The 27931-nt window shown below is 36.2% G+C and overlaps 2 protein-coding genes across 3 annotated transcripts in view; both read left to right on the top strand.

Annotated features, from left to right (window-relative positions):
- The first annotated feature begins 335 nt into the window (after positions 1-335).
- Positions 336-24593, top strand: LOC139959622 (transmembrane channel-like protein 7). Of its 2 annotated transcripts, XM_071957384.1 has the most exons (17): positions 337-1014; positions 1652-1893; positions 6572-6644; positions 7642-7723; positions 9023-9181; positions 9843-9934; positions 11223-11419; positions 12217-12367; positions 12981-13142; positions 14361-14527; positions 15132-15258; positions 16274-16371; positions 17140-17241; positions 17743-17949; positions 18761-18919; positions 19500-19578; positions 20334-24593. In XM_071957384.1, exons 2-17 carry the CDS (start codon positions 1676-1678, stop codon positions 20409-20411), a joined length of 2151 nt encoding a protein of 716 aa, XP_071813485.1. In that variant the 5' UTR covers positions 337-1014; positions 1652-1675; the 3' UTR covers positions 20412-24593. The 2 variants fall into 2 exon arrangements, with proteins under 2 accessions (XP_071813486.1, XP_071813485.1); XM_071957385.1 differs by lacking the exon at positions 17140-17241 and having other exon boundaries at positions 336-1014.
- Positions 24594-26860: 2267 nt separating this feature from the next.
- LOC139959621 (transmembrane channel-like protein 7) overlaps positions 26861-27931 on the top strand; it is a 32923-nt gene continuing 31852 nt past the window's right edge. The window contains exon 1 of the mRNA XM_071957382.1: positions 26861-27700. Coding sequence (XP_071813483.1) covers positions 27589-27700 — 112 coding nt within the window. The 5' untranslated portion in view covers positions 26861-27588. The remainder of the gene's footprint in view (positions 27701-27931) is intronic.

Genomic DNA, 27931 nt, shown 5'->3' with positions numbered 1-27931 from the left:
GGTCACACGCGGGTGCGGTGAATTTCAGGCTGTTTATTAAGATATAAGCTATTAATAATATAACACCATATAGCACTTCCAACTGACTCAACACGTACGTGATGACGTCATTGAAGATCCTGTAACCCATAACGCGGGTGCGGTGAATTTCAGGCTGTTTACTAAGATATATTAATGGAGAAAATGCTGTCTATGGTTAACTGCAAACAAATTTTTTTGTAAGAATATCCAATTTTATTGCACTATATGCATGCTTGAAACGACGAAAGGGACGCTTCGCTGGCTTCTTTGTCTTTCAAGGCCGATGGGCATGCCGATTACCCACGTTTTTGTTATTTACTGGGTGTGCTGACTTGACAAATCATATAGTAGATCAATGCTTGTTGATGAACTCTTTCAAAACAGTCTTATTTGGCTTTATTACAACAATTCAAAGTTGTATTTATCTTCTTATTGACGACAGAGCATTTTGGCCACGGATATATATATACTGTACAATTACATCTTATTTACGATTTGGGAAAGTAAACAGTACTTTTAGCTTGTATACTCGCGAACTTAGAAGTGATAACATTTGTGTGAATTCCATCGAGGCTGTATGTATCTATACTGTTAGGAAGAAGATTTTCATACCGTGTATACAAACAACTCGATCCCTGCATGTCCAATATATAGCCTCTGTTTGCTTTTTCCCCTGCATGCTTTTCGTCTTTGACACCGTGTTGCACAACAGTCTGTCTGTCCAAAGAAGCATCTTGAAGAATAAGAAGGAACCACATACCCACTTTATCACTGAGTTGTCGTTTGGAAACACTTTTATTTATACGCTTGTGAGTTGAGAAAATCTGTCTTGATGTGAGCAATATTTGTCCCTGCATATATGCAGCCTGCTCTCGGCCAAGAGCCCCGGGGACGCGGTTGAGGCATGCCAAGTCATCAAAATAGTGTTTCAATTGCCTTTGGAGATATTTATACATCTGTTTTCTTGACAATATCATATTTTTGGATTACTGTGTAAGTATAGAAGTGAAATACTGATATATTCTTCTGCAAGAATACTGTAATGTTGTTATGACGTGTCATGTGACTCAAACAAGAAGTTGACATTCAGTTGGTCATATTACATTCTTTCGTATGGTATGTTGGATGATAAATAACCTTCTACGATATAATTAAAGTAAGTTAATTATCGTATCCGGTTTTGATCAGTTGAAGAAAAATTGTACATTAAAACATACACTGAAGCAATGAACTTAAAGGGCATATAACAAGGCTTAAAAATTGGTCAGCGAACTTGTTAAAAAAAATAAAAAAATAATAAAAAGGCTTCCAACATATACAAATATATGACATTCAAGATTTGAAAGCATACATGTAACAGAGATTAATTGTGAATTTGCATGTTTTTCATCTTAATAGCTGATAAATTATGAGCCAAAGTCAATAAATATTCATTCCCAATGACCAAGGAAACTTGGAGTTGCCCAGTCGCATTTAGAGACACCATGCCAGCCGTATTGCATGTCGTTCATGACCTCTGCTTAAATGACTGGCATAAATACACAACAGATAAACAACTTACAAAAGGAATAATCCATGGTTAATATATAAATATAAAACAACACAATTGTCGATAATTTCTTTCCCAAAGGTGAACATTTAACAACAGCACAACATGACAGCTGCATTCAGACCTCAACGTGTTAGTAGTGACGTTGGTTCGCAGTTAAATTTCAACTTGGAATCCCGTACCAGAAATGTTGAAATTGCTTGTAAGCTTGAGCTGGATATGGTCGCCAAGGAAGATACGATACCAGATGCACTTAAAGAACAACGCTATGTACATATCATCCGTAACTCTGCTCTGTCGATACCAAAGAAAAGACGCACTGTGTAAGTATACGTATAACAATGATAATCTTATTATAATACTTAAGCTCTACATCATACATTCACGCATTCATATATATATATATATATATATATATATATATATATATATATATATATATATATATATATATATATATATATATCTAAAATAGAATTTCAGATATCTCTTTTGATAAAGAAATTGTACAGGACTCAACTCGTACGATTCTAAATTTCTTAGTGAATCTATATTGCGTCGACAAGTACAATCCGGGTTCAAATCCATTGAAAACCATTGGCATATAACCATGGAAACAATTGAATCCGACGACATGAAAGAACGTTAGTATAACAGATTATGCATGGGTAAAATATTTATAAAACCGTACTATGAATCCGGGTTCAAATCCATTGAAAACCATTGGCATATAACCATGGAAACAATTGAATCCGCGACGACATGCAAGAACGTTAGTATAAAAGCTTATTCATGGTAAAATATTTGTAATACAGTACAAATACACCTGAATTTTGGATACTAATTTTTTGTCATTGCGATCATTTCCATAACAATGTCAACATAACTAGTTACTCGCGTTAAGGTGACTCGCGTTACAGTTAGTGACCACTCCAAAATGTCCATATAAGTTGCTAATACAAGTAGGGTTTAACTTAAATTGTTCATCAAAGGGGTCGAAACCATGAATAAAGTTACTCATTAACATATTCATATTTACATATTCATTACATATTAACAATTCCTGAAATTGTTATCTAACTTCTGCAGTCCCACCTACATATACAGATGCTAAACATGTTTTAACACAGCAACAACAAAATGTGATAATAATCTGGTCAAGTCCTGTGGAAGTATTTTTGACAATAATGGTATAGTGTTGTTGTGGTATGTGCTATATTGCGCGACCCACGTACCCTATATAGTGGAATGCATATATTATGAAAATCCACATATCCAGTTTCTAAGAAGTTATACAAACGTGTTGTTATACAAGTATTTAAGATACAACAAGAAAGGAGATGCAAGAATAATGTGGGGGATATTTCTGCATTATTTTCGTTGGTCGCAAGCAATTAACAGCTGCGCTAATATAAACAATCAAAAACACAAACAGATAGCTATACCGGATAGCGACTCTCATGTGCAGACAGTTTTGCACTGAACTGCATCACCTTATTACTTCACGGACATGCACTGCTCGACAAATTGACTAGAGATTTCTTAGCGCTATTCAAGTTAAGTCTTGTTTTACTTTGTGTTGCTAACTGTGAAAAAAATTGTGAAATTCCGTGAAGTGCCACATAACAGATACCATGACATATATCAATTTTCAAGACTGCACTAAATATAAAAACTCACATGGGTATTATATATATTCAAATATATAGAAGAGCTAAGTTGAAACCATAGAAATTATCAATTTGTATGGTTGAAACACATTAAGCATGTTAAACACTGTTCAGTTTACAAAATCTTCTGAACTTCTCAAAACTAATTACTACTTTGCTATTTACCAATATGATATTAATTACGTAGCCAGACGGTAGCCTACAGTGTTAACATTTTCAATTTCTTCAGACCACTTGTTAGCCGAACTTGAAGATAATCACGGGTTAACTTAATTACCACTAACAGCGAAATACTGCATATAAAGTTTCGAGTTTCTCTTTAAAGGCATAAAGACTCGCCCCAAACCGCGCTCTGAAAAAGTTAACTTCAAGTTCCGTTGCTCGGAAAGTTTTCTTCTTGTCGCTACAAAATGCAGACAGTAATGAAACGTGATACCTTGTTATCTTTTATCTGGACCTGAGATGTCCACGCTGCTATGTACACTGTGTTGTGGGTATTGACCGTAGCTGTATGTATTGACTTTACACTAGTGTCTAATTACCGACGGTAGCAAGCTGTGTGTGTATTTTCTGGGATCGATGGTGGTGTCTAACACTTCAGTTACACCTCATTCGAAACTATAGGTCAGATTACCGGCATTAGACGTTTGTGCTTGTAGTTTGGTCCTGTTAGTTGCATAATGATTGAAATCTGGTAGTCATTCTCATCATTACTGGTAACCGATTCTCTTGCTACCATACCTCCCACTTCATTTTCTGCTACCAATATAGGCCAACTGTACCAGTCTCTAATTTCGTGCCTGTTTGCAATAGTTTAGTAGTTTAGTAGAAAAAAGGATCAGGAGGGACACTTAAGTCCCCATCAAGGACCCTATAAAGAGAGGGAAAAAAACTGAAGACACAAACACTCAGACCCGATTACAATGCTTAAAGTGCTTGTGCAAAGCATTCTTAAACCCATTGACACTACTTGCAAGTACAACTTTCTCAGGCAAACTATTCCACTCATTCACAACCCTATTAGAAAAAAAGTTATGCCGAATATTAATCCTACTATGCGACTTTTGAAGTTTACGACAATGACCTCTAGTACAACTATTGTTTGCAAACATGAAAAAGTCGGTAAAGGATAAATTGTCGAAACCATACACAATCTTGAAAACCTGGATCAAGTCCCCACGTAACCTCCTAAGCTCCAGTGTGGTGAGATTCAACAGTTGTAACCGCCTATAATAAGGAACCCTCTTTAAGGAACTAATCATCCTAGTAGCTCTCCTCTGGACCTTTTCAAGTACTTCCTTATCCTTAGCAAAATAAGGGTTCCAAGCCTGCACAGCATACTCCAGATGAGGCCTAACCAACTGCTTATAAAGCCTAACTACGATGTCCTCTTTCAGAAAACTGAAGTTCCTCTTGATCATACCTAAAACCCTATTACCTCTTTTAGCAGCTTCAAGACAATGTTTGGAAGGTTGCAGAGACGAGTCAATGTAGATACCTAGGTCTCTTTCAACAGAGACCTTCTGTAACTCCACACCATTTAGATTGTATGTAAACTTTTGGTTACACAACAATAACAAATTGCAACTAGGTTTGGATATGGTGGTATTACGGATGCAGCTAACCGGTGCAGGGAGTTGTTCCATATAACAATCGTTTGTACACTGTGCTGCGAGTGTACTGTGCTGCTACCGTCGGCAACCGTGCTGCTACCGTCGGCAATTTTAAATAAATGTACAATACATGTAACTATGGTATCTGATGCTGAAAATTGAGCCACTGAACCCATGAAGGAATGGGGTAATTCTTAAAGGGTGTGCAGACTCTCGCAAAAAGAAACGTCTAATGCCGGTAATCTGACCTAGTTTCGAATTAGGTTTTACAGAAGTGTTAGACACCACCATCGATCCCAAAAAATACACACACAACTTGCTACCGTCGGTAATTAGACACTGTATAGTGTACAGTCAGTACATAACAGCTGCGGTCAATACTCGCAGCACAGTGTACAAACGATTGTTATATGGAACAACTCCCTGCACCGGTTAGCTGCATCCGTAATACCACCATATCCAAACCTAGTTGCAATTTGTTATTGTTGTGTAGCACCTGCTTGTTTGTTTGGTTAGGTCTATTTGCGCGAAATATTTTGTACTTAGGACGTTTGTATAAGAAGCCCTACTAACGGATTTACGTGTGCTTTACGTCATTTAAACTTATCAAGTAAAGAACTAGAATAATAATCGAACGAAGCAGATAAGAACGGTACTTGTGACAAACGGATGGCAGTCTGTTATCATATTGCCCACATGTGGACTCTAGCTACTCGAAGTAGGAGGAGTAGGGAGCAACTGCAACCATGGGCTGCACCCTGGCGCAATGTTGTGGGGTTGTGGTACATTGAACAGTGGCTAAGGCGCTTACTACAAGTTACGTTCGGAACGACTGTAAATACATATATCTTATTCTTAGCCTAACCTATTATTAGTCGTATGCTAGATAATCATTGCAAGTTTGAAGACTCATAAATGATATAATTCTTATTTCTAAACTGTGAATTTATAATCATCTGTGTTCTTGCAACAATTCCATTGACCTGTTCTATTGATCATTGACGTGGATACATACGTACAGTAGTAATTCCGCAGAGTTGTACTATTGGCCACTATTTTGGTAAAATCTCAGCAAATCAAGGAGAAATATGTACTGTATGGCCATGTGAAAATTAAATACAGGAATGGTGATGACAATTCCAAACAGAAATAGCTTTTAACTCAGCGATGGGCCTAGTCACACTCTGTCATATTATATGTTCCGGAAGACGTCAATATAATGAAGGAAATGTCATTCTTGTTTCTTGAACATACATTTCACGTAACGTAAATAACCATATACATGACGCGTAGGGTATATCTGTAAGGAAGAGCAGCAGGCATGGAGGGTGATACTACAGTAGCGTACATGAGTATTTATACACATACTTAATGAGATAACATGGGATGTAATTGGCTAACCAGCATCTTATCTGATTGGCCTATAATATAACAGTGTGATTGGTTATATGACAATTAGACTTATGACGTCACATCACACTCCTAAAAGTAAAACAGTTCACAAACTTTTGAATTGGGATTTATATTGAATTGAATAAGACATTTCCACATTTGCAGTGCATAGAATGCATTCAGCCACATTTCAGGTTCACATACTACATTATTACTAATACCTCCCTGTTTCTCTTTTTCCTTTTTCACTAGCACCTAGTGCTTTGAAGAAAGAAAAAATGAAATAAGTTTGTCTAATTGTTTGCTACTTCCAAATCCTTGTTTAGGGCAAAATACTTGCAGAAGCAGAGAGTCGGGAATACGAATAATTACAAGGACAAAAATGAAGACTGGAGAAAGGTAAATTCACCTACTGTTTTAATTGTGGTAATCATGTTTGGAATAGTTGCAAAATATGTAATCACAACTACGGCAGACACAAGAACAGAAATAATGTCACTTTCCATATATGTATTAATTTACATATCCAAGCACCCAGCAAGTAAGTTGTTGTGCACCATTGTAGTAGATCAAATAAAAGAAAGCCATTTTTTTTACGTTTCCCAGTGTATTCCTCAGTGTTTTGCTCACAAGATGCTTGTTTGGAATGTTGCTTCAAAACCATTCCTTGTCCAGTTTCTCTTTAATAATAATAGCTCATAATTTCAAAATGTAGGGGGACTGTGAGTAAGGGGACTTTGTAAATATATAGTTGCTTGTGTTGCTTTGTGGCAGTTGCACCCAATGGGAAGTCTCCCAGAGGACACAAACAGGCAGTCCACTGCAGTGCCCCTGGAAGCAACTGTTTGAATTCTTTACACTTGGGTGTGACAAGTTAGCTATGACCAGGGGTTAATTGTTGTTAAGAAGTGTTAGAATTTGGCCTTGATAATAAGACTGTAAACTTTCAAAATTCTATAATTTAGTCTTCATTTTGGTATATATCACTACTATTACTACCATTTACTATAGATTAGATATACTGTACATGCCTTAGGTTGCACAACAAAGCAGATACATATGTGTGGCACCCTGTATCTTTACTATGAAAAGGGTATGGAAAGAATAATTGAAAATATATTTTTAATAAATCAGAAAAGAAAAGGAGAGCTACTGTACAGTATATATATGCTGTAATATTTGATTTTCCATCTCTTATCAATTGCATAACTTAAATAAAAGTGATTTCAAATAGTTAACACAATATTCATTAGTTGGTGAATGTTTCGTCATTTCAATCTGATGAATTTTCATATTTAGATAAATTGAATAAGTAATATCAGTAAATTGATGAAGTTTTAAATCCTTTGTAAAATACCTTCCTACATACAACTTCTATTCAATATTTATATTACAGGTTTGGAAGAACTTCAAATCTAAAGTAAAGGATTTCGGTCAAAAGTTTGTATTTTGGGGATCGTCCATAAAGACTGTTGAAGGTATGGTAGGTGTATTAGCCCACCTGATTTTGATTTTGATTCTCTTTTTCTTATGTGATATTTTTTAATACTTAACTTAAATTTTCTTTAATTATAATCACACTGTCAGACTATAGAGCTCACACTTCGCACCTCTTTAAAGATTTAAAAATTCTCACCTTGTCTGACATTCATAGATTTCAACTAGGTATTTTCATGTATAAAGTTAACAATAACCTTCTGCCCTCCCTGCTATGCAGACACTTTAGCTTAAACTCAGACATCCATGACCATTTTACAAGACACTCGAGTAATTTACATTTGTATAGTATCCGCTCTAACATTAAAAAAAAATCTTTCAGTTTCTCAGGTACCCAGTTATGGAATTATCTTGATAACATGGTTAAAAATGTCCCATCACCTGCAATCTTTTCTAAAAATCTGAAGAATTTACTATTATCCAATTACTGAAAAGTTTAAGTTGGCTAAGGCACTACATATTTTTTTTGGTTTTTTCCTTTTCCTCTTTTTCTTTTTCTTCTTTTCTTTTCTCTTTTGTCATTACATATATGATAATTCTTTCAATTGTGTACTGTTTTCTTATGCAATGTAAGTACAGTTACATGGTTTATTTGTGTGTGCAACTTTTGTTTTATTGCATGCATTGTTCATTTTTTTCTTTTCTTATTGTCTTTGTACGGGGGGTCTGCCTCGTAAGAGCCTCGGCTTTCTCAGACCTCCTCCACTTGCCACATGCATTTTCTTCTATTATTGTGTTATATATTTTGAATGTGGAAACAAATAAATGAAATGAAATAATAAACTAACTAGTGCAATAGAAATCTCATTTCCGTTCTGGATTATAATTAATATGAGTGAATCAATCATCATACTCTTCTTTGAATTGCAAATACCTCTGTTTTCTACAAAGTATGATCAATAGAATGTTGCATTTGCACAAACTGCTTTAAACTTTACTAATATTTTTTTGGTAGTTGTTTGCTAGGTTCAATCTGATGTTCCTAGAATCATCTATATTTCTCACTCCCTCCATAGCCTTCTGTTACAATGGCAAATTCTCTAACATATCTTTAACACATATTTCAAAAAAGAAAATGCAGTGAAGAGGATAAACCTGCATTCTTTTTTTTTCCTCTTTAGGTTTTTTTTAACTTATTTATTTGTTTTATTGCTTTCTAATATCTAGTCAAGAAAAATCACTTTTGGTTGATTATTGTCCTTTAATGCAAACTACATCAACTTGAAAAGGTTTCAGCAACTTGTTAACATATATATCTGTTTCTTTTCTATCCATTGCAGGCAACTTTGGGATAGCAATAGTGTCATACTTTGTCTTCTTAAGATGGTTGTTCTTTCTCAATCTGATTATTGCCTGCCTCCTCTTCACCTTTGTGATTTTACCAGAGTTTTTCATCGATGGTGATGCAGTTAGGGAGTACTATAATGTCCAAAATGATGGTAAGTCAATTAGTGCATTGCTCAAAGCAACAGCAATAAGAAAAGGTAAAAAGAAGAGTCGGGAGTTAGGGAATGGGGGAGGGGGAAGGGGTTATAGCAGTGGATGGTTAGTGCCGTACGCCTGATAGACTCAAACGTTTACTACTTGAATCCTTTATTCCCCCCTTCTTTACAGTTAAGAGACCTCCAGAAAAATATGCACAGGTCTTGAGTATTCTATCATGTTCTGAAAGGTACTTGTCAGGCTTTTATAAGCAGAATAACATTAACCAGCTGGCAGTTTTTGAGTAGCAGTTGTAGGCTTCCTGTCACCTGGAAAACTCCAGCACTTTGTGACATTGCAAAATAAATCACAGATAGTACTGTGTATTTTTGAAAGAAATTTGATGACAGTTGTACTCATTGGGAAGGGGGGGGGGGGTTGAATGAAAGGCACTGTTATAGTGCTCCCTTTTGTAATGATAGCAATTTTTTTTTTTTTATTGGGGTGGGGGGGGGGCAAGGGGGTGTTGTAGTGGAATTAGCTCTCACTGTGATGAACCATTGAAGAATATTCTAAACCATGAAATCTAGTATCTGAATTATAAACTATGGTTTGTAGGTGCTCCAAACGAGTAACAGAGTTCTAACGTGAGTCGATCGTTGTCATTTGGTTTTATAGAATGCGCCCTGGCATATGTGGACTCCATTGATGATACCTGCATAACCAATGGAAGCGTTAGCCATTGTTTGGAGAACTTCTTGACTGGAGAGGTAATGTATCAACCTTTAATTTCATTTCTGACTTCAGTAAAATTGCATCATTCTCCCCAAAAGTTTTAATAAATGGTCTGACACTGTGAACAGTTACAACTGGTCTCACACCACCATTGATGCTTCTCAAAATCTAAGTGAAACGATGGATTTATTTCTAAATAAAAAGGAAACTGTTAGCAAATTGCTTATCCACTCAAGAGCCTGTGTAAGAGAATGTGTAAAAGTATTAAGAGGGCCTGGCATTTTGATCCTAACAGGACCTTCTTCAGAGGCTGAATGACAAGTTACAGTAACAGAAGGGACAAATACACACACAGAATACAGACAGTTTAATTAGCAGGGTGAACACAAAAGAGATAGATGTAAGAGGATTAGTAGACAAGGGATGGAGAAAAGAAAGAAACCAACAGGGGGAAGAGGAGAGGTAGGAGATTAAATGTGGAGGGACAAAGAGAGGATTAAGGGAAGAGGGTAGGGAGTAAACTAGAGAAGGACAGAGGCAGAAAAAATGTTGAGAAAACAAGGTGGAAGAGGGCTACGAGAAGAGGGGTGACAGAGGCAGAAACAAAGTGAGATGGAAGGGGGGGGGTTGGGGGGGCAGAAAGAGGTTAGTCATGTCCTTCCCGAATTTGTTCTACATCGGAACATATATCTCAAAACTTACCCCCTATGTAGCATTTTGCCACCTTTACTGAAGAAAAAAAACCATTCAAACATTGTAGAACCTCATATGAAACGTATAAGGAGTAGGCTACCTTATTCACTACTTGCTTGTTGGAATGGCATTAGACTGGGCTTGTCTGGCTTAAAGGGAGTGAAGACTCGCGCACAAAGAACTGTCTGATGCCAGTACTCTGACCTAGTTTCGAGTGAGGTGTAACAGAAGTGTTAGACACCACCATCGATCCCAGAAAATACACACACATCTTGCTACCATCGGTAATTAGACACTAGTGTAAAGTCAATACATACAGCTACGGTCAATACCCACAACACAGTGTACATAGCAGCGATGTACATCTCAGCAGGTAGTTGTGTTAAAGTCTTTATTATTCCCCTCCACTGATGGACTGTAAGTACTTTTTTTGTGTAAAATCCTTACCAGTGGATTAAATGGTCGATGCCAACAAGGGAGTGAGCTACAAAAGGAGCTAGAAAATCTCTGAATCTGTTCTGGTATTTATTAAACTCTCTCTACATTAGTCAGTTCCTTTTGGAATTTTAAGCAAGTTGTATGGCAAGGAATCACAATACCAACTGATTTCCTGGTTGACATTATTTACAGGGTTGGATGGAAGAGACATTGCTATTCTATGGTACATTCATACCTGACATGGTTGCAGTCAATTTATCTAGCACTGCCCTGCTCGGTCAGAACAGCACAGCTGTACAAGGTCTGATCCTGTCCTACAACCGCCCGGTCGCTTACATCACTACGACAGTCATCTACTTGACTCTTTGTCTTATCGTTATGCTTCGCTAGTAAGTTTCAGGGGAGAAATGTTTGATTTGATGTTAAAAGAATGTCACTCATGAGTGGTATTTGACCTACAGTATGAATGTAGCCAGGGGATTTGATTATTTTGTAGATTATTTATAGTAAGACTACTATCAAGCCAGATTTTATTTCTGTTGTTGTATTCAAATACGCCATGATATTTCCCCTCATGCAACCTCATGCAGGCACAGATCCTGGGGAGGGAGTATGTGTGTGTCCTCGAGGGGGGGGGAGGGGGAGGGCATGCTTCCCTCTCTTTTCAACCTTGCACAAAAACTTCAAAGTACTTATTAGCACACCCTTGCATTTAGACTTAATTATAGACCTAATTTAAAGTGTAAATATGTCTCAGAATGCAATATCTGATGTCACAAATTCAACTTTTTTTTCTCTCTTGTGGAGGACTCCCAGACACCCCTGCTTGGGAGTTGGATTCAACCATCCTCAAACAATCCACACATAAGCCAAACATTTCATACTAGTTTACTGTTGGAAGTGCATGCAAAGTGTGTGACAATTGATTAATTGATTACAATTTTAGTAGTTAATGAATGGATCATTTGGAATCTGGTTTAATATTTTATTAGCAAAAAATAAATATTAACAAGTGAGTCAAAATTATACTACAAATTCTTATCCAAACAGATATGAGGAAATATAGACAAACATCCATGGAACCATAAACCATTTTGTTTTTCCAGATTTTTTTTACTGGTTCTATTCACCATTTTCACCTTCTTTCTTTCCTATTTAATTTCTTTCTTTTTTTCCAATTCCATAGTGCTATGAGTTTACTCGAGAAATCATTGGTGTACTCCTCGAGTAAGGAACCTCTGAAATTTTCCACCCTAGTTCTATCCGGATGGGACTTCAGTGTTCGTGAACCGAAAAAAGTGAAATACAAAGAGAGGAATCTTCTTCTGGAATTTCAGGTGAGTTTCACCTATGAATGGAGATAGCTTCGCTAGAGAGACCCTTCCTTGCTGCTATTCGTCGTCACAGTTAGGACCTGATTAGAATTTCCCTTTGGTACGAGTACGATGGTCAAATTCTGTTTGCTTCATTGAAAAGTTGTTCACAGTATACCGACTGGTTATCCTAGTGGTTAGAGCATCTGCTTATCAGCCGGAAGGTTCGGGGTTCGACTCCGGGCTGAGTCATACCAAAGACTTTAAAAATGGGACCTACTGCCATCTTGCTTGGTGCTCAGCATATAAGTATGGAGTGGAGGAATATGTGTGTCTGACCGGTAAATACGATTTAGCGCCTTTTGTGGCAGCTCATGGTGTATAGTCCACAGTGACTTGAGAACGGTTATGGAATGTTAATAGACGGTTGGTTATAAGCACTGCGCCATGAGCGTCTTCGGATGGATACTGGCGCAATACCAAGTGTACAATACAGATGGAAGGGTGTGAGTCTTTTTGAAGCGGCTTGCTCACATGTGAGCCGATAGTCAATTCTTCATGAAGTGTGTTCGTGATGAGATATGGAAAATCTTCCAAGGGTGTAAAAGATTAGTTTGTTTTTTGTGTTATATTCTAGGTTTCCCTTGAAGTTCAAAGACTGGAAGTCCTGAAGGAAGGTCAACATATTGGGCAACGGCTGGGAATTTATGGAGTGAGGATGTTGGTTCATTTCCTGGTGATACTGTCCAATCTTTGTGCTTATTATCTGATTTACTTTACAACACAGTTCAATGTCAGAGTAAGTTCTCTACCTTCTGCAATTTTTTAGTGTTTTAGATCTCCCAGGTAAGATGCTGGAACTGGCTTTATCTTTACAGCTAACTGCTTCTGTTTCACACTATATGTTACTGCTGGATGAACGATATTGTATGGTGACATTTTGTAAGAAATAGGTTCATATCAATTGGGTGCTGTTATAAATGACATTGAGAGGTAGCCATATTGTAACTCTCTCTATTGATGGTGGCGCTATTTCTCAAGTACCGTTACAACAGGTGCTGGCTGTGAGGCTGCATAATTATATGAACTTACTCTTACTCTTGAACCCAGTTCACAGTAACCATTGGCTAACACTATAACTTGCTGTAAGGCTCTTATACTGTAGTATGACTGTTGACACTGGCTAACCACAGTCTTTGTTCCACATTACACTATGCAATGCTGTACAATAATACCCTGTGGGTGTGAAATCTGTTCAGAGTGGTGTCTGGTTTAACATTGAGTCTTCCTGTAACAGGGGTGTAACAACTGAGGATGTAAGAGGGGAGGGTATTTCCTCAATCCCCTCCCCCCTCCCCCCTCCCAATAATTTGTGAAACGAGCAATTGCATTTTCATACTTGCAAATCTCTACCAGTTAGCTGTGCCACTTCTGCAGCTCTCTGCAGCCCAGCCATTAAGAGTATTCCCCCCACCCCTATCAGAAAATGTTCAACATGTTGTAAGGCATTGAAAGTACCTCACCCCTTGTATTTATTAAACCATTACCTGGGTGTCCTTTAAACACCAGAAAGTAAACCCTTGAAATACACCTTTTGTGGTATTTTGATAGATTTTAGTCTTATTTTGAGCAACAGACCATTTGATAGGTTTGGTTAAAATTGTTGAAGATTCTCAAATGATAAAGGAAACAGTTTTGTTTTTAGTTTGGTATAATTGTGTACATACTTTTGTATTTTGTACACCTTTTGTGGTATTTTGATAGATTTTAGTCTTATTTTGAGCAACAGACCATTTGATAGGTTTGGTTAAAATTGTTGAAGATTCTCAAATGATAAAGGAAACAGTTTTGTTTTTAGTTTGGTATAATTGTGTACATACTTTTGTATTTTGGTGTTAAAAATATTTTATTCAGTGCTTAAACCTAAAATATTTGGAATTAGCATTCCATGCGGTGAAAGTTGATAAAACCATTTAGTTTTAACTGTATTTCTCACGCATTTGTGTTTATGTTACAGACGGACATTGAGAGTGAAGGCTTGAGGTCCATTGCTGAGTTAGGATTTGAATGGCTCCCTTCCATCACTTTGGTTTTACTGAACAACGCCCTTCCAAATATATTTACAAGAATCGTGCAGTACGAGGTGTATACTCCATCATTTGAAGTCAACATGAATATAATCAGGTGATACATTCTTTAAAATGAAAATATTTGAAATACTGTATTCCGAAAAAGAAGAAGAAGAAGAAGAAGAAGAAGAAGAAGAAAAAGAAGAAGAAAAAGGATGAAAAAACTCTCCTTTGTAAATTTGGATAAAGATTTGCATATATAGGACACAAAAAAAAGTCACATAATCTTGCTGCAATAATGGTTATTGAAGGTCCAAACATGCTGTTTAGTATGAGTGGGAGAGAATGTTCAGGGTTGTGTATTTGTGGACACAAAATGTAAAAGTAGAGTTGATCAGTGCGTGAAATTGAAAGACGATTTAGTGGTCGAAGAATCAAATGTTGGTGGAACTCTGCATCTTTTGTTGTGCTTTGAAGAGAAGAAAAGAAATCATTTTCAGATCAAACTTGCTCATATAGTCTAGCTCATTCACACTCGTTGCCTCCACCCTTTAAATAATCATGAGATAGCATGTGATATTACGATATGGCTCCCCATAGTGCTTGTAGAAACTCTCTCTCGCTCTTAAGGAAAATTCTGCAAGCAGCAAGCAACAGACTCTAATACTGTGAGAAAGTCTCTCTGATTTTCTGTGGTTATTACTTTTAATTTCTTACAGAACCAGCTTTTTGAAATTAGCATCGCTTTTGGTGCTGCTGTTTTCTCTGTACAACAACATTTCCTGTCCTGAAAGTGAAAAGGATAGTTGTGGCGCATGTGGTGTTACAGACTCCCTGGTACTGTCTGTAAGTTGAACAACCTTAATGCTTCCGATATTTGTGGCATAAAAAACGTAAATATAGAGTTGAACGTTGCATTAGGTTTAAAGGACTATTTATTAGTTGTCGAAGAAGCAACCAGCTGGCTTGTTCTGTTGCAAGTTTTTTATTCTTTCAGGAAAATATGATCAAGGCATTGAATGAATTTTACAAGATTTAACCGGACATGTAGTAGTAACTCTGTTCTGCTACTCATATTGTATTCGAGTTGTCCGCATGGTACTCGTTCTCTCCCTCGTGGAGTTTTTTCTTGTACTTGTACTCGAAAAAACACTAGTACCACAAGTCCGGTTTTAAAGGGGTATTCCTGTTTCTGAAATTAGGAACGTGATATCGACATGTGTTTTGAACTAAAGAGTGTGGAATATTTTTCTCTTTCATGTGTTGCATTTGTCTGCGAATGGAAAGTCAATTTAATTTACCATCCTACTGATTGATTATTGTGATTGTATGATTTTTCTAAAAAAAAGAAGAGTGTTTTGTACATTTTACTTTAATTTGCTCCTGAAATTCTCAATCAGCCATTCATCTCACAACTGTTGCACTCTCATGAAGGCCTAAGGTTCTCAATACCTAATGTGACACTCTTTGACATAATCTTGTGACCCACCCGAAATGATACCAATGAGCCACTTTTTGGTTGTCACGCCCTACGGCTTGTGGATCATAACAACACACAGTTTGTTGACTTAACAAATCATCTTTGAAATAAATAAAGGAAAATACCTTGAAAAGTTAAGATTATTTTTGCCTGTACTTAATACTAGCCTCCACGAGGCAATTTTTTTGTAGAATAGCAAAGACTCATGAAGCAGTCACTAATTAGTGCTCATGTGTCACAATTTGATCGAATCCAAGCCCCTGTGTTAAGCGTAACACTCAATTAGTTTATTAAAACAGCTGAGTATAGCTAATTAAAGTTCCAAGAAAATTTCTCTAAGTATGGATGCTTTGAAAGCTACTTTTCCAATTGTCTTTGCAGTGCTGGGAGACAGTAGTGGGTCAGGAATTCTACAAGCTGACCGTTGTGGATTTGTTGAGCAAAGTTGCTGCTGTGTATACGTGGGAATATCCAAGAAAGTGAGTCATCTTGGTTTTCTTTATTTTTCCTTTGTCATAGTCCATTAAAAAAAAGTCAGAATGACTAAACGTTTGTATGTATGTGTGTATGCGTGCGTTTGTTTTGTATTCTGACCAAGGACTTGAACAAAAGAATTCCACGTCCTCGGTTGTGATTTCTAGAGAATCACCACGTCCTCGGAAGAATTCTATTGTATGGGGTATTGTTAAGGTTAGGGTACGTGGATTTGAACAATGGAAAATACAATGGGGTCCTCGGTCTGAATGTCAAACAAACATGTATGTGTGTGTGCGTGCACTTGTTTTGTATTCTGACGGAGGACTTGAACAAAAGAATTCCAGGTCCTCGAATGTGATTTCTAGAGAATCATCACGTCCTCGAAATAATTCTACTGTTATGGGTATTGTTAAGGTTAGGGTACGTGGATTTGAACAATGGAAAAAACAATGGGGTCCTCGGTCTGAATGTAAAACACACCTGCGAGGGTGTGTGTGGGTGTGTGTGTGTGTGTGTGTATGTTTCGGTGTATGTATGCATGTATGCATGTTTGTATGTACATATGTGCATTAGGTAAGCACATATGTATCCATGCATGTATGTGTCGGGTGCTTTTGATTGCAAACACAATAAGTGGACAAATACTTGACAGATGAGCTTCACACATGGTATCTAAATCCGTCTCGACGGAGTACAAGAAACTTTTTTGACAAATGGTGTGTCATGCATTATCATTTTGTGAACGTTTCCCTTTTCTTTTCCACCTAAAGATTCCTATCGAAGAAATTTAAGTGGGCAAAAAGGCTTGGCAATCTTGAATTTGAGTTGTCATCCCAAGTCCTGGATTTAGTGAATTCTCAAGCTATATCATGGTACGTACATATATTCACAAATAGATGTTTTATGTTTTATTTTCTAAAGATTGAAAACTGAAAATAGATATTATTATTAGAGAAGATGTATAAAATGCTATCGGGGAGTAATCTCGTTTCTCAGAAGATTTCATAAAATGCTGCCTCTCAATAGAATCTATGCTGATTATTACATTATCTGTAGAGTAATGTATAGCATTCCAAGCATCAAGAGAACAATGATGACAACGATAATTGTCATAATGTAATGACCACAGGAAATCTAGTTGCCGGTCTTTTCTTGACTAAATTAAATTAAATTAAATTTAAACAAAAACATTTTTTTAAAGGGGAGGGACCCCCTCCCCAGGATGGTCTTGTTGTTTGTAATCTGCTGTAGAATGTTGAGAAAGAACCGCTGACTGTACAGAAATAAATATATGTAAACGCCTAAATGGGAAGAACTAACAAGGAAACCGCTACAGTATCTAATTGATGTGAGTTTTATCTTCTGTCTTACAGGATCGGTGCGTTTTTCTGCCCCTTCCTTCCGGTGATCACCACGGTGAAGTTCTTCATTCTATTCTACGTTCGCAAGTTCAGCCTGCTGCACAACATGCAACCTTCGGGCCGTGAGGCCAGGGCATCGCAATCCACCTTCTTCTTTGTGGTCCTATTGATAGTTACCTTTCTCATGTGTCTCGTACCGGTGGTGTTTGCTTTAGTGACGTAAGTGCAAGGATGCAAATTTGGCAGTGATTTCTGTCAAGCATTCAGTTGCATCGGACTGCAGATGTGGCATTAATATTAAACCATAATCAAATGTTCATGAAGGACACTTTGGCTTGTGCAACTGTTATCTGAACACAGTAATTCTTCTAAATCTTATCTGTGTCAGTTGAAGTGCGCACTAACATCCAACCTTTAACATAAGTACAGCTTCGACACTATCCATGGGTGCAACCATATATAGTTGTAGTAATTCCACTGTAGGCGCTTGTCACCTGTATCGAACAGTACTAGTTCTGTTTTGGTGACGTATTTGCCTTGCTCTAGAGATCAAACATAATGCCAACCAACTCAAAATCATTTGTGATTCCTAAAGCCGGATCTCGAAAGAGATACATTAACCGGACTTTTGTTAATGAAATGGAGGTAAACGACAAAGGCAAATGAATATAATTGAAATCGTAATGATTTGGAAAATCCAGAACAGTGAAAAAACTTCCAGCCTCCACTGGGATTCGAACCCGGGCCTCCCACTTTATAACCACCCTAACCACTAGGCTATGGACGCTGATTGTATGTCCAGAGGTTCAAAACCGGTAAGGAAGGTCGTAATTCCACTGTAGGCGCTTGTTACCTGTCTATATGATATACATATATATATCTATATAAGTATACTTGTAAATATGTTATATAAATAGAATGAACATTATTTTGTTTCAATGATTTTTCAGTGGTGCTACCACAATTGCCATATCATATCATTTTTTTTTTTTTTTTTTTTGCTTTCTGTCGTTGTTTGGCTTCCTGGCAGCTTTGAACCTTCCCAGGGCTGTGGTCCATTTCGAGGTTTGTCCAGCATTTGGTTCATTCTCTACGATTCTATCGAGGATTCCAACAACACCTTTCTTCTTACTGTTTATGGTCTTCTTGGATCTACATCCGTTGTTATTGCTGTGTCCATTGTTTTTATGTAAGTGTTTTTTAACTACTACAGGGTTTATCCAGTCTCAATAGTTTCAAGATGTTTAACTTGTTTGTACAAGGAGGAAAATGGTACCAAATGGCCAAGTTCAGAAAATATGCAAGATTCAAATCGTTTCAATCGTAATATATTGTTATGACCCACCATTAGTTTTGTATATAACAGGTGTTTTTTGTTAAATATTATTTTGGTGGAAATTTTTTAATTTACCATTTTGAAATTTTCTTCTTTGATCATTGTTGTCTAATATGCTGATCTCATTCGAGACATAGTACTAGTAACATGACCAGTTAGTACTTGAGCATATTAAGTAAATTTTGGTTGTTGGTGTATATTTGTTTATTAATTGTTTTTTCTTGTTTTAGAATTTAGAAACTTGCACTTTTAAGTTCAAATTGAAAAATAACACAAACAGTTATATCCCGAAAGATGATTTAAATTCAATCAATTAATATCAGGTCCTGCCCTTTTTTCTTTCAAAATGTATTCCATATTTCACTTCTTCTGTAATTTATTTTCCTTTTTCTCTTGTAATTTATTTTCCTTTTTCTCTTTCTTCCTTTTTTAGATTGGCCCTTATCTACCAGTATAATCAGGCAGCAGCCTCTGGCCAACTGATCGAGTTGCTCAAGAAACACTTAACATTGGTAAGATAAATCTTCTCATAACAGGTGCGGGTGGCAAGGTACTACGTAGAGATGCAGCCATGAGGTGGAGGGGGTGGGGGGTGGTGGGGAGACAGGTGTGAGGAGGGGTTGGCAATAGCCATATTGGACCTGGTTCAGTCCTATGACAGTGAAGACTCTAATGACAGCTTTGAGATTTTATGAAATGCAATTTGCTTAACAGCCCTGTACCTTCTACAATTAAAATATTAGTATCAACCTCTTTCCTATCCTGCAATTATTTCTTAGATCCAAGACCCTTTTTAAACCTTTTTCTTTCCTTCCAGTTCATGCATCTGTTTCTGTAATTTATGGGGACACGTCTAGATGCCTCAAGTGACAATATTGATTGCAAAAGATTGAATTAAACAACAGTTTGGGAAAGAAAAGCTGAATTAGTTTGTTGCTGTGGTGATGTGTGTTTACATTCAAAATTTGAAAGTTACTATTGAGATTGAGAAGAACAAATACGACCAGTTTTGTTTAGCGCGGTGAATAAAAAATAGAACATAGTTTCCAACTTGACATTGCAGTGACCATTTTTAGGCGTGTCAACACAATCCACGGATGATAGTAAAACAATACAGGGAGGCACAGGTAGGAGATTTAGGACCATTTTACCAAACCATATGGACATTGCATCATGCTACAGCCTGCAGTTACCTTTTCCTGGTGTCTTTTTGGTATGTGCATAGAATATTTCTGATTAATTCATTTCTTTTGTTCATCATTTTCAGGAGAAGAAAAGCAAACACATTTTGAACGAAAATTTGAGAAGGATACTACGTCAAGCAAAAGCTGCCAGAACTGAGTAGCTCACGATGCTCTGACAAAAATTTATTCCTGTAAGAATATCGAGCTGCTTACTTTCACATGGAGGACGGGTTGTGTAACAGAAATTATACGTAAATATTATTTATATAAATGGAAAAAATTGTCTGGAGCCAGAGATTGACTGGAAAGATTGACACCTGGCTTGGGATCCAAAAAGGAGCATCAGGCCTGGAGTTGAAAACCAACACTAGGTCCATTAAAATCCTGTCTTTCAAGCAGCCTAGGTTGAAAATGTTGGCGGTATGGGGAAGAACGAGTTTACATGAAATATGAAAAATGCTCTTTGCTTCAAGCTCATCTGTAAAAATTCCATGTTCATTAATTTAATTAAATATTAGAGGTAAGTCGATAGCTTTACTATTTCATGGTGATTTTATCCTAGCTGAAAACTTCAAAAAAGTGCTTCTGTTTAATAGTTTGAAGAGGTGCTTCAGTTGAAAGTTTTGGAAATGATAGCTTGGTTTGTATATGAGGTATTTCCTTACCATTACTACCTTTTTTTCCTGAGATACAAATTAATGCAGTTAAAAAGAAAAAAAGTACTTGTATGAATTAATTCTACTGGCGTGGTAAGGATGGCCAATTTTTTGTCTTCGATTTCGTACTGATGCAAAAAGTCTCTCATTCGGTGTGATATTGGAGCTTCTGTTTATATATGTATATATTGATAAATCAGCATTTCATTGTGTGTCTTTCAACAATTACAACTTATATTTCAGTATTTCTTTTGTTTCTATTATGATTACTTTTCATGTTTATACTATACAGGGTAGAGCTTCAAGGTTGTAAACATATTTTGGCATGTTAAGATATCACTTTTATAGTCTTCATAGCAATTTTGTTAAAAAGGTTCCTTGCTACCGTTCCCCTCATCACAATTGTAGTATCATCTAATGTGAATATTGCAGGGGATTATTTAGTGTAAAATATTTTGCATAGCAGTTTTGTTGGCTATTAACTCTGTCTCTTATACAGCACTGTGGTTCTGTGTACACAAACTGCTATATATCTTTGCACACTTGTAATTTGCCCATTTTGGCCTAGCATTTTGCGATGCCATTTTTGCCTAGCAATTTGGGAAACAGGTTAATTTATTCCTGGTCATGTTCTCTTTGGCATATTTTGCGAGAGATGGGTAAATCTCTTACCCCAGACTAGGTAGAGAGAGGTAGAGTGGGAAGGGTAGGGTTGGATGCCCCATGCTTATGGACATTGAATATGATTATGTGATTACTCCATCTTACCCTAATTAATCAAAAACCTTTGATAGTGTCCAATTGCCATCACATATTCCATTATATTGTAAACAAAGAAAACCATGTTACGAGTCATCAAACTCAAGTTGGATGAGATAAAGCTCGCTGCTACCTTACTACAAAGACAAATGAAAAGGAGCGCTCGCTACTTATTAAAAGTTTATGTTAACAAGTATCTTGATTTGACACAAATAATGTTACCAATTTTTTCAAGCAAGGATATAAGGATTTTATTATGCAGCTTTCTGGGAAGCCTTAAATTCTTTTCCATTTTTGTAGATTTTGTTTTTGATAATCTTGTTCTACTGGTGAATGATAACTTTATTTTGGCCAGCTAGAAAGTCACAACTGACTTTAAAATGTAGTTTATTTGTTACATTCAAATACAACTTTTGTGGGTGAACACAAGTATTTGAACAACAATTTCATGATGATATATGGTGGAATCCTGTCATGGTAGTGTTATTTTGTAATTATTTTATACTTTGTATTTGTTAAATCTTGTGCTGGTAGTGATTTTTTTTTATGTACGAAACTATAGTTTACGATAACATATAATATATTTTATGAGTTACTATAGTTTACAATAACTCATATAGTTTGTGAGTTACTATAGTTTACAATAACTCATAATATGTTTGATGAATTACTGTAGTTTACCATAACCCATAATATATTTTATGAGTTACTATAGTTTACAATAATATAATATACTTTATGAGTTGATATAGTTTACAATAACTTATAATATATTTTATGAGTTACTATAGATTGCAATAACTCAATATTTTTTTTGAGTTACTATAGTTTACAATAACTTATAATATATTTTATGAGTTAGTTTCAAGTTTTCACCTTGCAGGTTTCATCTATCGCAGAAAATGGCCAGAATTAGGCGATGTTAATGTACTTATTCTTTAGAAGTATTTGAAGAGCAGCTGGTTTTGTTTTCAGATTAATTAGATCATTTCTTGTAATGACATTTGTGTCTTTCAATTTTTCATGCAAATGCAGCTTTTTACTTAACCCTTTAAATTGAGATTCTCAGTTGAAATAAGAACTAAGTTGTTTCATAAAGTAAGCCTTAACATTCAATATCATTTACATATTTAATACCTTGCAAGGGATTAATAACAAGGCAAGAAATCACACAAAGCTAATTATTGGCTGGAAAACCTCCTCTAGGAGAGGGAATTTTTGGTCAAGGAGAAGTAAGTAAGGTTATATTTAATACTCAAATAATGTTGCTAAACACTTTGTAGCATAAAGCCTGTACAATCGAAAAACATCACATTTGGAAGAATCATTTTACAATACCTCCATCTTATAAACTCTGACCTAAGTAGTAGGTCATCCTATATGCTTATAGGAAGTGTGTTCTGTTGTTCACGGTAAAAGGCTTTCTATAGGCTATGTCCTTAAAAGTTTAAGCCTAACTGGGTTAATGAGGTGTGACAATGACCTTTTTTGTGAATATGGTGTATTAAATTTCAAGTTTGCCTTCCTGTAAAAATTTTCATTATTGTTGATACCGTATGTTATGATGCAACGTTGCCTTAAATTTGCATCTCTCTTATTTGTTGTTGCTTTTATTTGGCAATAAATAAGTTTCCTTTGAGGTTCTCAAGGTTTTTTGCCTTTTGAGGTTTCTTGAAGTCATTGAGAGAGAGTATTACTGCTACATTGATATCATGCTTGAAGCTTTTATGTATATAAAAATTAAAGTGAGGCAATAAGTGTTCTTCTGTTTTGTGCCAATGGAAAAAAAAAAGAATGGTACACTATACAAGAAAGTATTGTTAATAGATGGAACTATATTATACAATTATTGGTGTCTATAATTATATATAAAAATAATTTAAACCTGTACTTTCATCATCTCGTCTTAACCAACGATGTAGACAGTTGGATGTACAGTTGTACAGCACACATCATATCTCTCATTTACACAGCATGAACAAGGCAGTTAACAAAATGAGCTTTTGCTTGCACAAATAACTATATCACAACTCTAACTTGTTTACAACTGCTTGGAATGTTTGCACCGGTTAGTTTTGGTTATGTTGTGAATGACTCAGTAACCAATGCAACCAAGCTGGTGTTTAAGTGTTTGTGTGCATGTGTGGTTACATTTAGCTGTCACATACACACATATGCATGATATCTCAACAAGTTCATGTCCATAATTAGTAGGTAGATGCCCCATGATGTTTAATTGTGCCCTATTGTTTTTGGTCCCATCTCATGAATATTAATGAGTGGACAGGGTTTACCATAAAATATCTCTCCAACCATAATTATGTTTTATGATTTTGTTTATACATGGTATGGTGATGTAACTACATAATATGTACATGTTCTTTGCAAAAAACACTTGTTACCTCATTAATATATTGGATGTGGCTTAATGGGAACTTGTCATAAACAGCTTGTAAACACCATATCTCAACAACCACAAGCTGAATGAATGGCATACTTGTAAGGTATATGTCCCATGATCAGTGATTGTTTTTGGTTACCATCTCGTGAATATTAATAAAACATTATCGTAAGATTTGGCTGATACTGGTATGGTGATGTTGGTACATAATAAAGTACATTTTTATGACGTCTCCAACTTTATGTCATTAATATTCATCAGATTAAAAAAAAATGGCTTTTAAACACAAGACAAGAACCATATGTTCCAGGATTTTTCATACATAGCATATTTGGTTTGTTACACTACTATAAAAAAGATCAACCATGTTGTTTTTTGTTTATTTATCATAAATATTAATCAGTGAACATAAAATTTGTAATCAGATATCTCTGATATAGTATGTCTCATTAACTTTATACATGTAATCGGATAATACAAAGTATATGAATACATGCTTATGAGATCAAAAAATATGACCAAATTAATATTTATGCAAGTATTTGTTTTTACACTTTGTCACTAAATAGACTTTGTCAACATGATAGCTAATTTCTGGTACCTTACCTTATATGTTGCTGCGTTAGTCAATAGATAATCCCTCATCATTTTGGTATGCACAAGTTCATGATTATTAACATGTATCGGAACCACTATACGCTTTCGTTTTTGGGTATATTGTTATGCATGCTTCCTCATTACTGGTAGCATTAATAATGACTGTATTTAAAAAACAAATGAAACTAAACAAAAATTTCAACACAAGGCATGTCTGGATTACCTTACTGTCAGAATGGAGGTCACAAAATAAATGTCCCCCCAAAGAGGTAAATCCAGCCCTGTAAGACAATAGCATATTTCATTGTTGGAAAATTCTTTGAAAATAATTGATGGTAAACTTACGGTTGAAAGTTGCTAACAGTTGGCAACTTGTTTTTCTTTGGGTTTCTAGCATATTGCTATATTTCTAATGGTAACCCTTCAAGAATAAAGTCTTAGAGATTGGCCAGCTGGAGCTATCTTCGAATTCAATGTCTGTAATCCCAGAGCATAGAAATTGATAAGGAACCAGAGTTATCTACGAAGGCTATCTTTCAGACCTTAGATCTGTGCACACAAACAAAGCAGAACAAACCATTTGAGTCCGGAGAGCAGTAATTTAAACACATGTCGCCCACTAAACCAATAAGATAAAATCAAAGGGGTTGTCCCCGTCGTAGCCACCGTGACACCCGCTTCACATATAGCATCATACGATAATATTCGTATCATAAAATAATGCAAAACATCCACAATAATGTTTTTGCATTTATATATAGTATTACCGGTTTCAGTATCATACAATAATATTGTATCATAATAATATAATATAAATCATCCACAATCGTTGCATATACTGTAGTATTACCTGGTACAACCTTATATTATGATAACAATGATATTATTATTATTTATTTAAAAAAAAACTAGAGTATAGTAGTATCGTATACATTCACATGTGAATCGGCTGACCGTGAAAACAACGGACGGGGATTATGATTGACCATATAAAACGTTAATTACAAATTAACCAGAACTATATGCTTTAAAACAATTGAACTTCTACCCTGTCTGTTCTGTTGAGCTTATACCAGGGAATTGTTCCATAACAACTCCCTGCTTATACAATCTCCTACCGCTGAGAACTTCTGTTTTAGGGTGCCTCCCCCTAACTTGGAGCAGGGAGTTGTTATAACAACTCCCTGCTTGGAGACAGGGGAAGACATTAGAAGGGAGGGGGACTACGTACACGTCATAAGTGTACCCTGCAACCTTGACTGAACAGCTGTGTTAGGTTAGTTAAAAGAAGACAATAGATGGTAACCCAATAGGGACATACAACCTACACCAAAGGTTATGTACAAAAGCTTTACACAGGAATTCAGATCCAAATTGCAATTAGCAAAATAAGTATCTGAAGCATTCTTAAATTTATTGACAATTTTTGAGATGACAATTAACTACGACTCCAGCAAATCATTCCAGTCATTCACAATCCAGCTGACATAAAAAAAAACCCCTAGGAACGTTTTATCTATTACAAACTTTCTGCAGCTTTAGACAATGACCATTATTAGTGTTCCTACCATTTGGAAAAGCTGAAAATATTGTAAATTTGGAATTGAGTGGGTTTTTTCAGCATAGTACTTTTAGTGGTAGGAAGTAAGGAACACTAGATCATTGTCTGGTCTTTTTTATCAAGATGCACAGCATATAGTTATGCAACTGTAGTGGCGGTTCACAAAGTATACATTTCTTTGACAGTGCGAACAAACAGAATTAAGCGCTGTCCGTAAGTCTTACGGGACCGTACCATCAGACCATAATGCGTAAATGGCTTGGTAGATTTTAGTTCACAGGTTCCACATTTTGAACTTACATGAAAGCACCCGGCAAACATTTGCTTGAACTCCATATCCTCCAGCTATCCCTATGTCAACATTATAGCCGAAACACGACACCGACAGCCCATCCCCAACCCCCTGACGGCCCCCTCCCCCTTGCAACTATCCCTGCCCCGAATACAAAATTTAGGCCGACAGACAAATATAGCAACCGGCGTACGAATAAACACGGGGTGACATCGCCAATTGTTTCCATGCTTCTTCTCAGAAGCCTGAAGATAGGATATTTAGTGTTTACACAGTATTATTTAAAAAGCAAACAAAAACCTAATTAGACCTATCCAAAGTCCTAAGTGAAGCTGCGCGGTGTATTTTATCAAATCACTACCGCGTTTAAAATACTTTTAATCAGTGTATTATTATGGAGTTATTACGTCGGGAATTGGTCACCTACACAAGTCCTGAAGTGTAAACAAATTAGTTAACCAGTTGGTTGTGGAATTATAAGATACGAACTGACAGATTTATTATCGTATAGACGGCGTTGACGACATATATGGTAAATACTCCAGACATCCGCGACAGAGCTCTTGAAACCTATTGGTATACAACCTAGGAAACACTCCAGGGTTATTTTAGCGGAAATTGCCAATATGCTTACTACCTGTTAACTGTTTCAACGGCCGTGCGAACCAACGAATTGTTTCTGCCACCGTGTGCCCGTATATGATCCTTCTATATATGCTGTAGGCTTTCATACATGGAATGGACTCAATTATAACTCAAAAGCTATATAGAAAAGTGAAAACTAACAATGAGTCGGGCGATGGATTGTTGTTGCTTTTATAGCCTATAATCTACCAAATAATTCGGGAATCTTCTTAACTTTACCTGATAGGCAAATTACAATAATATTTTTTGCTCTAACAAACCTACAGTCGAATATCGTTTAAACCGTGAGATGATTATTGTACAGACGGTATAGACCTACTGAACTCAGCCATCCATTTATACGTTGACCAGAGCAGGCACTGTTATTTGTCGTTTTGTTTAAATTTATCTTGTGGTTATTAATCGATTTTCAAAAGACTTCTTAATCATGTCTAACGTGTACTCTCGCGGTATCTATCATGATTCTGACGTCGATAATCGGTTGCAGGAGAATAACACCGCGGTATATGGAAACGTGCAATACCACCAACAGAATGAAGGTATGTAGTGATCACGTATAGGACACGGTTTATTTTTAGGCTTCAGAGATGGGTCTATGGTTATGATGCACGGTAAAAAAAATGTTATTGTCTCAATCAAACAAGGAAAGTGGTTGGTGGGGGGGGGGGGGGCTATTCATATGCCTAAGTAGGCCTATCATTTTGCCTAACCCTGGGAACATGCAACCGCATCAACAGAATGAACTTATACGTACTGATTACGTATAGGAC

This window comes from Apostichopus japonicus, chromosome 19, assembly GCF_037975245.1.
Source record: "Apostichopus japonicus isolate 1M-3 chromosome 19, ASM3797524v1, whole genome shotgun sequence".
In the NCBI taxonomy this organism is placed as follows: domain Eukaryota; kingdom Metazoa; phylum Echinodermata; class Holothuroidea; order Aspidochirotida; family Stichopodidae; genus Apostichopus; species Apostichopus japonicus.
The sequence above is the reverse complement of the archived record's forward strand: the minus strand, read 5'-3'. Positions and strand labels throughout refer to the sequence as shown.